This window comes from Pleuronectes platessa, chromosome 12 (assembly GCF_947347685.1).
Source record: "Pleuronectes platessa chromosome 12, fPlePla1.1, whole genome shotgun sequence".
Lineage (NCBI taxonomy): Eukaryota > Metazoa > Chordata > Actinopteri > Pleuronectiformes > Pleuronectidae > Pleuronectes > Pleuronectes platessa.
In genome coordinates this window covers 3,058,796-3,074,171 of record NC_070637.1, presented here as the reverse complement: position 1 = coordinate 3,074,171, position 15,376 = coordinate 3,058,796, and the positions used below count along the sequence as shown (strand labels likewise).

Here is a 15,376-nt window from a genome sequence, read left to right as displayed (position 1 = left end):
GTTGTGCAGAGCACATATTTCATTTCTGACTCTTTAAAGCTTCAACAACACATCCACATGTATTCATTGTAGGTAAATAACGTTATAACCTATAGGTAACTGTGATGAGTGAAACAATTACATCTTCTCTACTGGTATCCAGTACCACAGACATTCCAAACATTCTGCAGGTTTACTTCCACGAGCATTCTACCAAAGCAGGATAATTTTACATCAACAGTTTGTACAGGTAATATTATCTAACTAAACCTGTGTTAGGAAATTAATACTTGGAAAGTAGCCATGTCACCATGCACACGAGGAATCCTGCAAAATATCTAAACACCTGTAAATAACACAAACTCTTAACTGTGGTTTTTTTTTTTGATTGGGATACATGTGACCTGAGTAATGCACCTTACTCCTGTGGTTAGGTGACTTCTCATTCTCATTCTGAGCAACTCCTGCTTTAATTGCAGCAGAACAAGGTGGAGCACAGCCGGTAGCATTCTGCCAAAACTAACAGTCGAGTCTTCAAGTATAAACATTTCTTTTCAACTGGTCCAGCAGCTTCGTATTGTTTCATTAACCGTGTTAAATGTCCCTTTGCTCCAAATTTTTCTAATTTGTCCAATTTCCCTTTGTAACACCATTTATTTTCACAAGATTGTGAAAAGGCAACATAAACAACAAGATATACAAGATCGCACCTAAAAAAAACTGTTCAAATAAGTGGGATACAGACAATTACATCATATAAGCTGTTGTTGTCTCTTTAGCTGTCCTGTAACTAGGAGGCACTTGAGTCAAGGCTAAAGCAGTCATTGTGTCCACTGGCCCCTGAGCAACAATAAGTCAGGCTGGTTGAAAGCGACTGAAGTATGCCTGGTATCTGGATTAGCTCTGGTATTCTGGCCCACAGCAACATTGAGCAATGATCAAAGTAATAAAATTCCCTTCATACACACTCATCTTCTGTGACAACACTTGTAGACTATGACAACTATGACAGATAAAGCTCATAGAGATGGGAAGGTCTCCCTCCTCAGTCATGGAAGAACTATTCACACCACTTACTGACTAAACTACCAATTGCTGTAAGTACAAAAGTATTATCAGATATACTGTTACAGTATTTAATGTTGTAGCTGCTCAAGGTGGAGCTACTTTCGACTACTTAGTTTAGGACTTCGGTCCAGGGGTTCCCCACTAGAGGGGAGTCATCCTTTAATTGAGCTGCTAATAACTCCCAATTTAACTCGAACTTGAACTGTGACGAGGGGCCCCGACTTTACACTGGAAAGGTTTTGGTCACTAAAAGTAAAGTGATAATACTTTTGAAAATCATGAAACGAATAAAACGTGTGAGTCACTTTGCTTCATACAAACACCACTGCTGTGCTTCCTATGTGCAGGGGCCAGAAGCTTTATCTGGCTAATCTAAAAAGAAAAAGGGATGTTGAATAGGAGTGTGTTTTCTTCGTCTGTTTTTCATTTTATATGAGTCATATGCATATGTTAAAATAGCAGTGGGCATGGGGGAAATCTTGGCTTAAAAATGTCCTGGAGGACAATTATGTAATATTACAAATGTAATGTAGTTACAATCAAATGTTCTGGGTAGAGTTTATATTTCATCAGATACGAATAGTGAATATAAAAAAGGAATGTCACCAGATGTAAGAAGCCGAGCTCCAAGTCTTCATTGACTGTGGTGACACAATAAGAATCCCTCTTTGTGGAGGAGAGCCTGTGTAGGCATCAGTAAAGTGATGCAGCAACAGGTGTCAGCAAATCCACTTTGGGATTAGGACTTTGGATAGAAAGGTGAACAGAACCCGTCTTGTGTTTTGGAAAACTTTATAAATATATAGTTTATAAAGTATATATGTGTGTGTGTGTGTGTGTATGTGTGTACACAGCTGGTGTCAAGTTTCAACTGGTAACTGTAACATTTCTTATAAATTGTAAAACAAATCGGTAAAATTGTAAATTAAAAGAGAATCACTTGGGGTCAGGATGCCTCAAGGCGTGACTGTAGGGACAAATAATGGGGGGTAGAATTGTCACCTTAAATCAGCCCGGGGGACGTTTCAATTCAGGAATTCCTGAATAAACTGGGTGGTACATGTAAATCTGATCATTTAAAGACACAGAACGTTTAAACGAGCAATTCCCTCCTCAGTTTTGTTTAAGAGCCATTACATCCTCCTCAGAAGTAATTTCACTTTGTCCGAAATGAAAAGTGCAAGCAGGATTACAAGAACCATCCTAAACAGGGGTTTTATTCTGTAAAGTGACACAACTATAGAGCCTTTGACATCACCACCATCATCAGTATTATTATTTAACAGAGCTCATACAATTCTTAACAGTCAACAGAAAAGTCTCAGCTCAGTTGGACAAGTGCAGATACTCAACATGCTTTTGAAGACATAACAAGCCAGCAGTCTTCTCGCCACATTCTTTGGCTTGCATGCAGGTTGGTCGTTTTCAGGAAACACTCAAGTATGCATTGTGCATTCTTAGAGCCACTTTACTACATGACACATTCTTTGACTGCAGTGCTGAAGCAAAACACACAGTTCCTGAAAGATGTTACGCAAACACTCTTGAGTATAATATAGTAATCTCAATATAGAGTTTACTCAAAACTTAACCAAGGATACACTTTGATCATAAGAGAGTTGCTTTATTTAAAATTACATTAAGAAATACAAGTTGATGAGAATATAATTGACATACATGGTATGTTTAAAAACGTCCCTCCGACAAAGAGTTGTCTGAAACATTCGAAGAATCTTTCAGAAGCTGGTGATTAAGCCGATGTCTGTGTGAGACGAGCTGGTCAGCAGGTTGTCTTTGCCTGGAGACATGGGCTTTGGCTTTCCCTCCATACAGGAAGTCAGCTTGTGGGTATCTCTGTAAAACAAAAGCAGCATGATCTCAGAGCTCTTCCATTAGGAACTATATGAACTAACTACTTATAAAACATTCTTGCTTAACAGCTATGATTCAACAATGCCAGTGAGTTTACATAACGTTACATGTCTGAGTCCATGCATCAAAACACTTACTCTTTCCCTCAATGGCAATGTGTTTTAAACAATCTACTGTGAAGAGCAAAGAGACAATAATGTGGAATATGGACTTGTAAACTGAACTAATGACTGACCCCAAATATTCTGTTGATCTACAAAGTAATTGAGTATTCCTAAATTACTTTTTGAAGCTGAAGTTCTTCCACAGGCTGCTGATGGTGGCCTGGACTCCAGGGCTGTTCTCATTATTGGGGGAGGAGACTTTCTTCCCAGATCCCACAGACTTCTTCCTCAGCCCACTGGCCCTGGCTGGGCCCAACGTTGACACTTTTGCTGCTTGACTGTGGTTGATGGACTTCAGTTTTGACAGACCTGAAACCTACAGGCATAAAGACAAGATTAAACCACAAAGACTAGATTAAACCACAAAGAAAAGAAACAGTGTTGAACTGAACTGTAACAGAAATGTCTTAAATGTTATTACTTTTAAATTGTGAATTTAATAATCTGCTGCATGGGTCTTGTAGATGCTTCAGATAATCAGAAAAGCTCTCTGATCACTACCGTTGGAAAGTATCCACATCATCAACTTTATAAAGAAGATATACATGAAAATTACAGCATCTATTGCACTTCTGTCCGTCCGAGGAAGGGATCACTCACATGTGTCTCTTTCTGCTTTTTACAGGGTTTTTGGTAGTTTTTCCTCTACTACTCTTGTTGAGGGTTAAGGACAGAAGAGGTCACACCTTATTAAGCCCTATGATACAAATGGCAAAATCCTCTGGATCTCCCACTGGTGGCTGGCTATCGTCCATGAACCCTGCCTCTCTCATGTTAGTAGATGGGACATGGAGCAGTAATAACTCAAAGTACACATTCAAAAAATATTAGATAAGATGGTTTCTGTCATTTTATGTAGTTCTTATAACACTGATGTGTTGTTCACGTTTCTCATAAGCTTGGTGCTATTAAAGCTTTTACTTGCAGGAAACTGATGTTGATTTAAATTTAAAAGATATTTATGTGTAAATTTACAACTAGATATCAGTTATTAAATCATGTTTAATCTGAACGATTGAGAATTAATTGACCATTTATAACTGGTGTCGATTTCACACTTCTGAACACCTGATTTTCAGCAGTTTAAGTTATGATAAAGTTGCAGGAAAAAGGAACCCTCCTATAGAGTTAAGGGCGGCTGTAGCTCAGGTGATAGAGTGGGTCATAGGCCAGATATATGCACTGTATGAATGCGTGTTAATGGTTGAATAAACTGTACTGTCAAGTGAATTGAGTGGTCATCAAGACTTATGGTGTTAAATAACAGCAGAATCAGTGTCATTGCAGACATAAAAAAGTCATCATTTCATTATTCAGATACACATTTGTCTGGAAATGTATCATAATTATTATAGTATTTCTAAGAACACAAGACTTAAAACTAAGATAGAACCGGAAGTCTGCTGGATGCTCAAACCCACCTTTGACCCCAGAATGCCAGATTTCTTATTTGAGTATGTTGGACTCTGCTCGACCTCTGAATCTCTGTGCAGATTCATTTCCTGAGGAAACACGTGAAAAACACATGTAAGAACACAATGCCAAGCTACTAAAATAGTTTTCTGCACACCCACTCATCAATCTATGACGATGATAATGTATTTGTGAAGGCTGGCCCAACTACGTGGGATATAATTAGGTTTATCAGTATAATGGAGATTTGTGTGAACATACAGATGTGTCATCATTCTGGAGGCTGTGGGTGGGGACCTCCTCTTTGTGGCAGGCTGTGTTGTAAGGCTGAGACTGGGAGAAGTAGGCACTGTCCTGGGACGGTGGGAAGTCTGGGGGGTTGTCTTCTGGGTTTCCGTCAGTGGGGGACGGACACAAGGATGACATGTCTTTACAGGGATGTTGGGTCTTTGGAGAGGAGGAAAAACTCTCCCTCTTAAACTGAAATTGCTGAAGGGCAGCCAGGCCTGAGGTGGAATTAGGGCTTTTAGATTTTTCCATGGAAGAGGAGCTGCCCGACCAGTTAAACAGCCTGAGGCCACTGGACAAACTGGGGGGTGTACTGCCTGGTGATGGAGGTGGGCTCGGGGTGTCCACAGATGGAACATCGGGACCATCGCTGTCATTGGTTTGGTCGCTGGGAGAGAACTTGTCCTCAGTGGGAGTTACAGCTGTGGGCTCCACACCATGAGGTAAATCCCCCTGAGCAGACTCCTTGGTGCTGAGACTGACTGTGGAACTGGGACTGCTGAAGAATCTGCATGTGGGAATAAACGCAACATCATGATAATATTCAGCGTTAGTCTTAATGCACACTAAAGCAAACAAAATAAAATAGTTCTTATTGTAGCAGCAGGTATTGTAATCACACGTACATCTACTTGCTTAAAGGAATAGTTAAGACATTTTGGGGAAAATACCCATTTGGCGTTAGTCAAGATGAAACAGGAAATTACACACAGTCCACACAAAAGTATGAAAATCCCATAAAATGACAGAGGTATGTAAAACCATCAACAGGTGGGATAACGGCTGGAAATCAGCTTTACAAAAATAAACAAGACTCCAAATAAACATTACCTCTAAATCTGTAAAATTACACATCTCTATTATCTCATTATCTCATTTGTTTAATCTGAACACAAAGAAATGTAAAAATAGTTTCCTGGGCAATTAAATGCTCGAACTAATCCCACAATACTGCCAGGCCTCATCTCTGGCTACAGGTGTGAAATCAGCCCAAAGCAGCATTTTGAAGCACCTATATATATTTTGACTTTCTTTTAATATTATTAAGCTAACCTTGAAAGCTATCATGACCAGATGTAGCAGAGCTCGACAGCTGCGGGTCTGCAGCAACTAGCCAGGTGATTAGTCACTATCTCAACATGCATTTTGTAAGACTCATGTTACTTTATGGCCCATGCTTCAAATTCTTTATGCTGAGCTAAGCTAACCACACCCTGAATACATGCCCCCCACTCAATGCACTGGCATGAGCTCATCGATTATCTTATACACTCTGAGAATGAGAGTGAGTACGCCATTTCTGTCTAATCTAAAACTGTACCTTCGGTTAACATGTCGATTTTAATAAGTTTGAACAATGACCTATTTTAACGTGCATCGTGTGTCAGAGCAGCTTCCCTTATCTAATTGAGACTCTCTACTACTGTTTTACATGAGGTGCAGCTACATCTTTCTTAAAAGGTTCAATGTGTAAGATTCAGGTGAAAGGGACCTATTGGCAGAAATGGAATATACACTAATCCCAGCGATGTTATCACTAATGTGTTATATCTAAATTGTATGAATTGTTCATTTCTTTACCCTAGAATGGGCCCTTTAAATTTAAATATTTAATTTTTACATCGGGAGCAGGTCTTCTCTACGGAGACCGCCATGATTTTTACAGTAGTCCAAACTGGACAACCTAAACACCCTTTGAGTTTTTTTTGACAACTGAAGGCTACCACAGGTTCTCTTTCATGTTTGGAAAGGGATGGTGATGTGAGGGGTGTTCAGCTGCAACATGCAACTTCACTACTAGACGTCACTCAATTATGCACACTGAACCTTTATTTAAAAAACAAATCTTCAAATTTCTGATAAATCCTTTTTACAAAACACTGATTTCAGGATTTGATCCTGTAAACTCTCTGATGCCTTCTTCACCAATGTATCTCCAGTATCTTCTTGAAATCATGTGTTCTATGTTGTAATTCTTTTACAGTGAAAATTTTTAAACAGATTCAAATGTATTTAGAGACAACGGATCACTGCATTGTTAATGCACACAGCTGTATAGTTAAACTGTTTGTGTTTCTTACACTATCTTTCTCTGTTATAAACTTTTGTCTCAATAAAAGAGATGATTAGAAGGTCATAAGGCCATATGATGTCACCTGCTGCATGTGGCCTGGCCATCCTCCTCAGCTTCCTGGTTCCTCCTCTGCAGCAGCGTGGCGAAGCGGTTGCGTGGTCTTGACTGACTTGTTAATTTGGGCTTGTCAGGCTGTTGGTCTGTCTTGGATCGTTTCTGACTGGAGGAGGAGTACTGCTGCAGCACGTCCTGGTCTGATACTCCAGAGTCTAAGGGAGACAAAATTCAAAATCCTGATATTAAAATCAGTTATATTACTAATACTATTACTAGTAATTTTTTCTCTGTCATAATAGGTTCTAAACTACTAGTCTATACCTGCTGAGTTGGGTGAATCAATTCTCTAAAATAACAAAACAAACTAGGTACATAGAAACCAGCAGTCATATTTTCAATTTTTTAATGTTTTGGTCCATGACTTTGACAAGTCAAATTGTTATGCGTAGACACCAAAAATGGATTTCGAGTAGTAGATCTACTATGATAATATATTGCAACATATGGCATGTTGCAGTGAAAAAAGAGTAACCAGCTCACCTTCTCTTGGTCTCTTCACCTGCAGCTCTCTGCAGGGCAGCCTCAGACCTTGTAAGCCGATGACTCTCTCCTTCCCCCTGGTGGAGGAAGTCCTGTCTGGAGACTCAGCAGAAGAGTCTGCAGAGGATGGCTTGAAGCCTACACTCCAGATACTAGGCCCAGTGGGAGCTGGCGAGTCATTCCAGTGCCGACTACGGCGTTTAGGCTTCTGACAAAACATTAGAGAAGTTGTTATGCATTAAATGCAACTCTTCATTTTGATAATCAGGTCTTATTTAACTGATCATGATGTGATACCTGTGAAGGGGGTTTGTCTGGGTTGAAGTCATCTATCCTCGACATTGTGTTGATGTCCACGTTTCCTAAGGCCATTTGCAAGCCCTTTTCATCTCCTACATTTCTGGATTCAACATTGTCAAGGGAACAACAGTGGTAGATTGAATTTAAGAGTATCTATTTTGAAACCAAATGAAGAGATGTGACACTTCATCAGGTGTAATTCGATCCAGGATACGTTCCAGCGTAACTGAGTGTGTCTGGGTCAATATGCTCAGGGTATGGGTTGAGAGGTACAACCTTCCTCCCTATGGGATCGAAGACAAGCTGGTGAAGGAAGGTGTTGTTGGCTCTGATGAACCCCTCGATGTAATCCTCGGGAACCACTAGATTAGATTTCAGGTACTGGCCCATCTTTCTGATAACCTAATAAAGAAAATATGTGTAAATACATACATACAATATATATTTTTACAATCCCAGATAAAATGATACCCTTTATGAGGTGTAATACCATTTGTCTTAGTTATTTTGTATTCAATTGTGAATATTATTCCTTAATCTGTAAACACTTTCATCATCATAGTTATAGTATTTTCTGATTGGTAAAAAACAATCTTTTGTACTAACCTTATTCATTTGGATTCTGTGGATATTATTTAATATATCCACGTAACATATGTTGATAACTAGCATTTGTGGGCACAGAATATGGTATCTACTTTCATGCATCTCACTCGAAAACGGTCAGACCCTCAAAGACTGGTGATGTCATATTTTTCAGTCAGCTGATTGCTAATACAGCAGACCTCTTTGTCTTGGTTTGAGCCTGATGCCCTGAACATACAGCACTGTCTTCCGAAGCAGCTGTGGAGTCCCAAGTTCAAACAGGGGTTACATTGCTGAAAGCTTTATCCACGTCAACTGGTCTTACCTTTAGGATATCTGGGTCTTGGGCCAGCCGTAGCAGCTTGCAGGCTTTGCCCAGGCCAATGCCATGCAGGGAGGGCAGATAGTCGCAGCCAGAGATGATGCACATGTACCGAAACTTCTCCTCTGTGAAAACGTTCCCCAAGCTGCGACATCGGCCCAGGTTACTTTGGTCTATCTCCAGACCGTTGCCCTGCTTGTCCATTTTTAGAATCACCTAAATGATTGTGAAAGACGGCTGATGAGTGAGATAATGATATTTGTTTGGGTAATGTCTGTTTTTGTTGAACTTTTAGTTTGCTGTAAAGCAGACACTGCACAACCGACCATGATATGATTCACCGTTTCTCTTCCCATGATAAACCAATCAAATTGTTGTTCTTAATATAGTACATAAAGTATACACGAGTGCTTTTCTCCACCCATTTAGTTTTGTTTGAATGAACCGCCAGTAACATCCTCCTTCACTATACAACCATCAGGGCTCTTCTACAGTTTATTGTCTTCGTCTTCTCTCCCTCAGCCTTTGAGCTTTAGTACATTCAATTTTAAATAAAATAATTGAAACTATGTTAAAGGGCCAAATTACAGCTTTGATTTAGTAGTTTTACACCAAATGCACAGTGTCCACATTTTTGCGGTGTAAAATTAAGTGGGTACGAAGTAAAACAACATCATCATATGATATATTTAGTGGAAACTCCTTTACTTTTTTTTTTTTTTTTAAGATTTTTTTTGGCATTTTTATGCTTTATTGATAGTGTAGAGACAGAGTTGAAATGGGGCAGAGAGGGGAGTGACATGCAGAGAACGACCGCGGGCTGGAATCGAACCCGGGTCCGCTGCTGGCCGAGGCCCATGGGGGGGACGCCCTACCAACTGAGCTAAGGGCGTCCCCGGAAACTCTTTTACTGACAGTGACAGTGTGAAATCTTCAACAGTAACAACTTATGACGCATTGGCCGAATCTGAACACAAACAATACTCCTGTATATCTCCGATTTGCAAGAAATCTTCTTAAATTGAATCATTAATTAATGTTCCAGTGCATCAACTCCATTGGCAGCCATACATTTCTAGGGCATTACAGGTCCAGCACCCTGAATGACAGATGAGGTGGTGGCTTTGTGTCATGATCCAAAACGTTTCTCATTTTCCATAATTTTGACTGAGCCATTGTGAACTTTGAGAATAAATTAACATTGAATAAACAAACGCCTGCTCAAGAGATATTTAACGACCAAATGACTAGTTACTGCGAGTTGGCATTGTGCGTTAAAGGAATATATCTCATAGACTGTTCTTTATGTGACACTTCAATGTGATATCCATTGTTTTATGTTCAATTGAATGTTCTTAAATTCTGAGCTTGAAGAAAAAAAATTGCAATCATTATACATATACTGTGTATGGGAATGCAGTCCCTGGTAGCTCTTCATACCTTTTTACAGCCAAATGCCAGCAGGTCAGAGTCTTCAGTGATGACAGCCTGGGCCAAACCGGATTTATTGAGGTAAGCTAACTGAGCATCAGCTTCATATGGAGCCACCACACAGTCCACCCCTCTTGCCCTTGCAACCTGGTGGAGAAAAAAAAGGTCACACACAGAAAATCCTGTTATAACAACAAGCAAAATTATTGCACAAAACCAAAGGGAATCATGTTACCCATGTAACATGATTTTATTCAACAGTCTGGTTTTAAATGCAAATAGGTTAAGGCATTATTAAGTGTGCAACCTTGGTGTATCAATACAGTAGACATTACTGATATAACCAAAAATATCCTGATATATTTATATAACTGTGCAAGGAGAAGGAAGTCATGCGGACCTCCAGAGGTGTGTTTAGTGCAAATTGTAATCTCAAGGGAGCGTTAGAGAGCCGAGACAAGTTTTTCCTAGTACTGGAAGATGTGTGTTTTCTGAGTAATGCCTATATTGATGCACTGCATGCTATTGCTTTTAGACCAAACAGAGAGCCCCTTGTGTGGATACTAGATATAGTCAAATATCATCAACCTTTCATCGCTTGAGGAGGAGCATAGTGTAGGAGGCATTGTGGTAGTTTAATTGAGTCTGCTGGGAATTACACCCGTCCTGCATCCAGATGCTTCAAATGTCCGATTTCTTATTCTCCACTTCCTGTTAAATGTGTGATACAGAAAAGAAAAGAAGCTATGTTTGACCGTACTTCTGAGTGCAGCTCTTTTAAGTTGCCAGTTTCTAAAAGTTATAGGGGTCTGAGAAATATCCTGAGTTAACACACAAGAACTCTTCACCCTCCAGGCTGCACTCAAGAGTCCCTTCATTAGCTTGGCACACATGCTCAATAGGCCCATGGCTGATGGCTCATCCCGGAATTACACACAGTCTGCTGGTCAGGAAGAATGAAACAGAATGAGAGTAACAAATGTAACTGGGTCCTGTGAATACTGGCGCTGACATTGTTCATGTTACTTTTGAATCCAGTACGGTAGATTTTGTAATGGACATCTGCTGGGTGTCAGGCTCGTGCATCAGGATTCCAGGTCACACATGGCTTTTTCAGTACTAGGTCTCAACCTCCTGCACATGTTCATGATGCATATCGAGGAACACCTCTAGTTACTGTCACAGCATTTGTATGTCCTGTCTTCTGAGAGATTTAATTTACTGCTGATTGTATTTTCCCCTCTCAAATCACCATAGTGCATTTGTGAAGACAGCGTCAATAGCGTTACGGCTCACCTTAATAAGATTATGAGCCATGGCTGGTGTGATGTTAACACAGCGGGTAAAACAGTCCCTGGCCTCGGACAATTTACCTTCACGGAGGAGCTGCCTGCCTTTTTGAAGGTTAGCTTGTCTGCGCCTGAAAGGTACATGATTGAGAGAGGATTACTATATGAAACACTCTCGACCATAGACAGTTCCCAGTATCACATTTTAAACACTAAATCAGAAGGAGAGAAGGGGGATGTGTCCTAAAGCTGAAGTCTGATTCTGGACAATGACGCAAACCTACAAAAAGACAGCTGTCTTGGTAAATTACTGTAAGATGTATGTGTAGTTGAAGGTATCTTCAGACGCAGAGGATGGTTTAATGTTGTGGTCTCACTTATAAGTTGCTGCAAAGAGAAAATTAGGACAGTGACAAATACAAATCAGTTTTCTTGTCAAGGAATTTTGGACGCCTTTGGATTCATGATGTTTAAACACGTTTGTGGGAGGTGTTTGGTCTCACCTGTCTGCAAGTATGTACATTCCTCTCAGTAACTTTACACAAACAGTGTGGTTCTGTTGCTATTTTGAAATGCAATCCTTCAAACAAACCAAGCATTGTCTCATGTTACCAGGTATGAGAAACACTGGATTATTGTGTTTGGTGCAGGACCACCGTATTTCTCAGAAACACATGATAATGTAGATGCACTTTGTTGTCGGTGCAGCATTCTCCACTGAGTCCTAATTCCTATCTGACACATCATCTTTTCAAAATGTCGGCGCAAGCATTTGTAGATATCTGATTTAAAGCAGATAATAAAAGTCATTTTTGATTAATCTGTCAATTATTTCTGAGATTAGTCTTTAAATTATCTATTTTATTATATCTATATTCAATTGTTTTATCTGATCAACATTTCAAAACTGAAACTGAAGATGTGGGCCAACAAAGTTTAATTTTGGGGGGTCCAGTACATACTTTCTACAGAGCAGCTGAGCGATGACAGAAATTGCTAAAATTCACACATTTAAACTAAAGTGTAAAAAACTAAAAAAGACTATTATTTGTTAGGTCACATGTCCAGAGTTTTCTGCATCCTCACACTCATCCACAGCCGAGGTAAATACTCACTCTCTGCGAGCCTTGTCCACTCCTTGTTTGGAAGGCAGATTGCGTCCATCAAACACCAGTACTGGTTTGACACCAAAGGTCAACAACATGTCCACAAATTTCATGCAGTACCGTACATATCTAGGTTTGGGAAAAATGAAATTGCCCATATTAGTTTGGGACGTTAAACACTTGTAACAGGCAGATTATAACGTAAATACTGATGCTTGTGAAAACATTCACTCATGTAAAATAATGAACATGTTTACTGGTCAGTGGGTTCTCCTTTGGCCAGCTTCTCAGCACATGAAAACGCTCCTTTGTGCAGCCAGCAGTACGTGTCCACAGCCACTGTCTGGCCTCTGTATTTTTTTACACTGATGGGCTCAGATGCATCATTGATGAACTGTAGTAGACCAGTTATTCCCATCTTCAGCTGCAGCTCTGAGTAACACAGAACCTCTGAAAGAAACAGCCATATACTCATACAAAGCTCATTTTTAATAACATATAACATTAAGACCATTCCTGAGAGCAAGCAACTGCTATTTGGATCTGGAAATATATCTTATCGACCTGACTGTTAGATTTACTTTTTAAATGAGTGAATGCAGCGAGTGGAAAATAAAGTTTGATGGATATTCTTCCAGCATCTTCCCCGGTTTAAAAAATGAGTCCAGGTACCTACAACATCGGATAAGACCTGACTTGAATCGTTTATTATGACCATCATTGTACAATGCATATTCAGTACATGTGGACCTGCTTCTCAAATTAAACTGATCATGGGCTACAAAGAGACTGACAGGGTCTGACAAAGACCTGATCATGGAAAGGTCTGGATTTAAAATGTAGATTTATTTTTCTGCCTGAGGTTTGCCTCAGTCAGTCCAGTCTTTCCTCTCCGTTCCCTCAGCTGTGACAAGGAATTGGAGAGATGTGTGTTCCTTTCTTGCCATATTTATTTGTGTCCTCCTTGAAGAACAGGTCTGCAGCTTTGTCCTCTCACAGTTATTTGACTTGTTGCTAATAAGCTGTCCCTGTTGATATTGATATTCATTTTATTCTTTAAGCTTTGTATTGTGTATTTTCTACCACTTTGTAGAAGTTAACGTCATAATCAGTATTTTATTTCTCCAGTGACAGAATATATATAAAAAGAAAACTAGGTTCGACACAATAGAACACTTAACATTTTCTCCATTTGATGGACAGTTTAATTTTATATAATTACAAATATCTATGGATAATTAATTTAAACATACCGGTACATAGCATCAAAGCAAACTGTATAACAAACCCATGATTAAAACTCTACAGCCAATAATGACAAAAAAAGATAACTCATAATTAAGGTATAAAATTGCTGTGTATTAAGAGTATCAGAGTACAATGCAAAGCCACAGATGTTTATGTTAAGCAATAAACATGTTAAGTAAATCACATAAGATGAGGTGGATTGATTACACATGTAAGCAGATTGTGATTAGGCAAATATGCAGTATGTCTAAGTAGAATAGTTAAAAAACCCTGATTTTTGACCCAACTCTAGCAGCACAGCTAGAACTGATGTCAGTGATGAGATGTTCTCCTGCACACACCAGCTCTGTGCTCATCCCCTGGTACGAGCAGTGAACACCTACAGCTGAGATCAGGTTGTACAGATAACTGCTTCATGAGGTTTCTGTTTAGTGGCACTGACTGCTCGGGGCGCCTGAGTGAATGTGGAGGCTGCTGCTCTCACATGGTGATGGAGACACGGTTAACTGACCTGAATCAAACAGTATGAAATCATCCACATTTATCTGGTGAGAAGTCACTATCCGTCACCTCCCTGTGTTCGGGTTTGGTCGTCATCAGTTATTCAAGCTTTGTGCGTCCAGCAGAGGCACAGGACAGGGCTAACGCCACAGCTAGCTAACACCAGAAAGCAGTTTAATTTGAGATTTTTGGCAACTGAAGAAGCCGAATTTAACAGTTAACCCAGTCAAACTGAGACATGTTATCGAGTTGTATCCTAAGGTTTGTTTGCGTTCATTTATAAGCAGGTCGTGTTAAAGGAAAGCTTTTGAACGTGTGGTTCTTCGGGTACAGCGCATTAAGGGCCAGGGAACACTGACGTCTCGTTTAGACCCAGAACAGCATTCTTCGGCTACAACGGAGCGAAGGGCTAGAAGTGATTCACAGCAACACAACCAGTGGACAGTGTCTTAGTTACTCTAACACAAAGTAAAAAGTGTCACAGGAAGACACACAGAAACAAACATGCAAACAGGGAGTGTGGCGTTCAACTCACCTCTATCCTGCTGTATTTATCCAAACACACAAGCAGCTGCAGGAAGAAGAAACTGGAGCGAGTTTGGTTTTAGCGGTAAAACAAGGGCTTCAGTATAACCTGCTGTAATTGGTCAGATGGAGCCAGAGGGCGGGGTTAATAGCTGAAAGAAGGAGATGGTTGCCATGTCCGCGGTCTTCCGGATAGATGGGCTTCCTCTGAAGGGTTGCCAGAGATGCTGGCAGTCAGACCGTTAAACGGTATATAGTATAAATATAAGACTGTAGTAGGACCCAGCAGATGCTAAGTAGTCAGACACCGCAGCTGCCCTCCATCTCCCTCAATATCATATCAATGTTATATCATGATTCACTGAACGGGTTTTGATTCTGGTTTCATTCATTCATTGTGGCCATAGGAGGCCACACTTTCCACTCTGTCCTAAGTAAAAGGCTGGGAACTTTGTATGTATTTTAACATATGTTGTGTTGTATTTAAATTATTATAATTAAAGCAAGGCTAACCCTAACCCTGGATGTAGACTGGACCTGATCTGTAACCATAACTTAAGCTGTAATATAAATGTAATTAATTGAAAGAGACAACAGTTCCATCTGAACTTAAA

The 15,376-nt window shown here is 39.9% G+C and overlaps 1 protein-coding gene across 2 annotated transcripts; it reads right to left on the bottom strand.

Moving 5' to 3' along the window:
- Positions 1–2,103: 2,103 nt before the first annotated feature.
- exo1 (exonuclease 1) lies at positions 2,104–14,846 on the bottom strand. Of its 2 annotated transcripts, none has more exons than XM_053436526.1 (14): positions 14,773–14,846; positions 12,746–12,938; positions 12,498–12,617; positions 11,390–11,513; positions 10,103–10,240; positions 8,666–8,878; positions 7,970–8,157; positions 7,753–7,855; positions 7,456–7,663; positions 6,941–7,127; positions 4,758–5,292; positions 4,505–4,585; positions 3,203–3,399; positions 2,104–2,901 (listed from the first exon to the last, which is right to left on the bottom strand). In XM_053436526.1, the coding sequence occupies exons 2-14, from the start codon at positions 12,904–12,906 to the stop codon at positions 2,784–2,786; spliced, it is 2,373 nt and encodes a 790-aa protein (XP_053292501.1). In that variant the 5' UTR covers positions 12,907–12,938; positions 14,773–14,846; the 3' UTR covers positions 2,104–2,783. The 2 variants fall into 2 exon arrangements, with proteins under 2 accessions (XP_053292501.1, XP_053292502.1); XM_053436527.1 differs by having other exon boundaries at positions 2,813–2,901; positions 3,155–3,399.
- Positions 14,847–15,376: the final 530 nt, after the last annotated feature.

What these genes read in the sequence shown, in the direction of transcription:
- exo1 (XM_053436526.1), bottom strand. Translation starts at nt 12,906, where the DNA reads ATGGGAATAACTGGTCTACTACAGTTCATCAATGATGCATCTGAGCCC. An exon ending in TGGCATTTGGCTGTAAAAAG is followed by an intron (nt 8,879 to 10,102) that starts GTATGAAGAGCT and finishes ACAATCATTTAG; the next exon opens with GTGATTCTAAAAATGGACAA. An exon ending in CTGGCATTCTGGGGTCAAAG is followed by an intron (nt 3,400 to 4,504) that starts GTGGGTTTGAGC and finishes TTATGCCTGTAG; the next exon opens with GTTTCAGGTCTGTCAAAACT.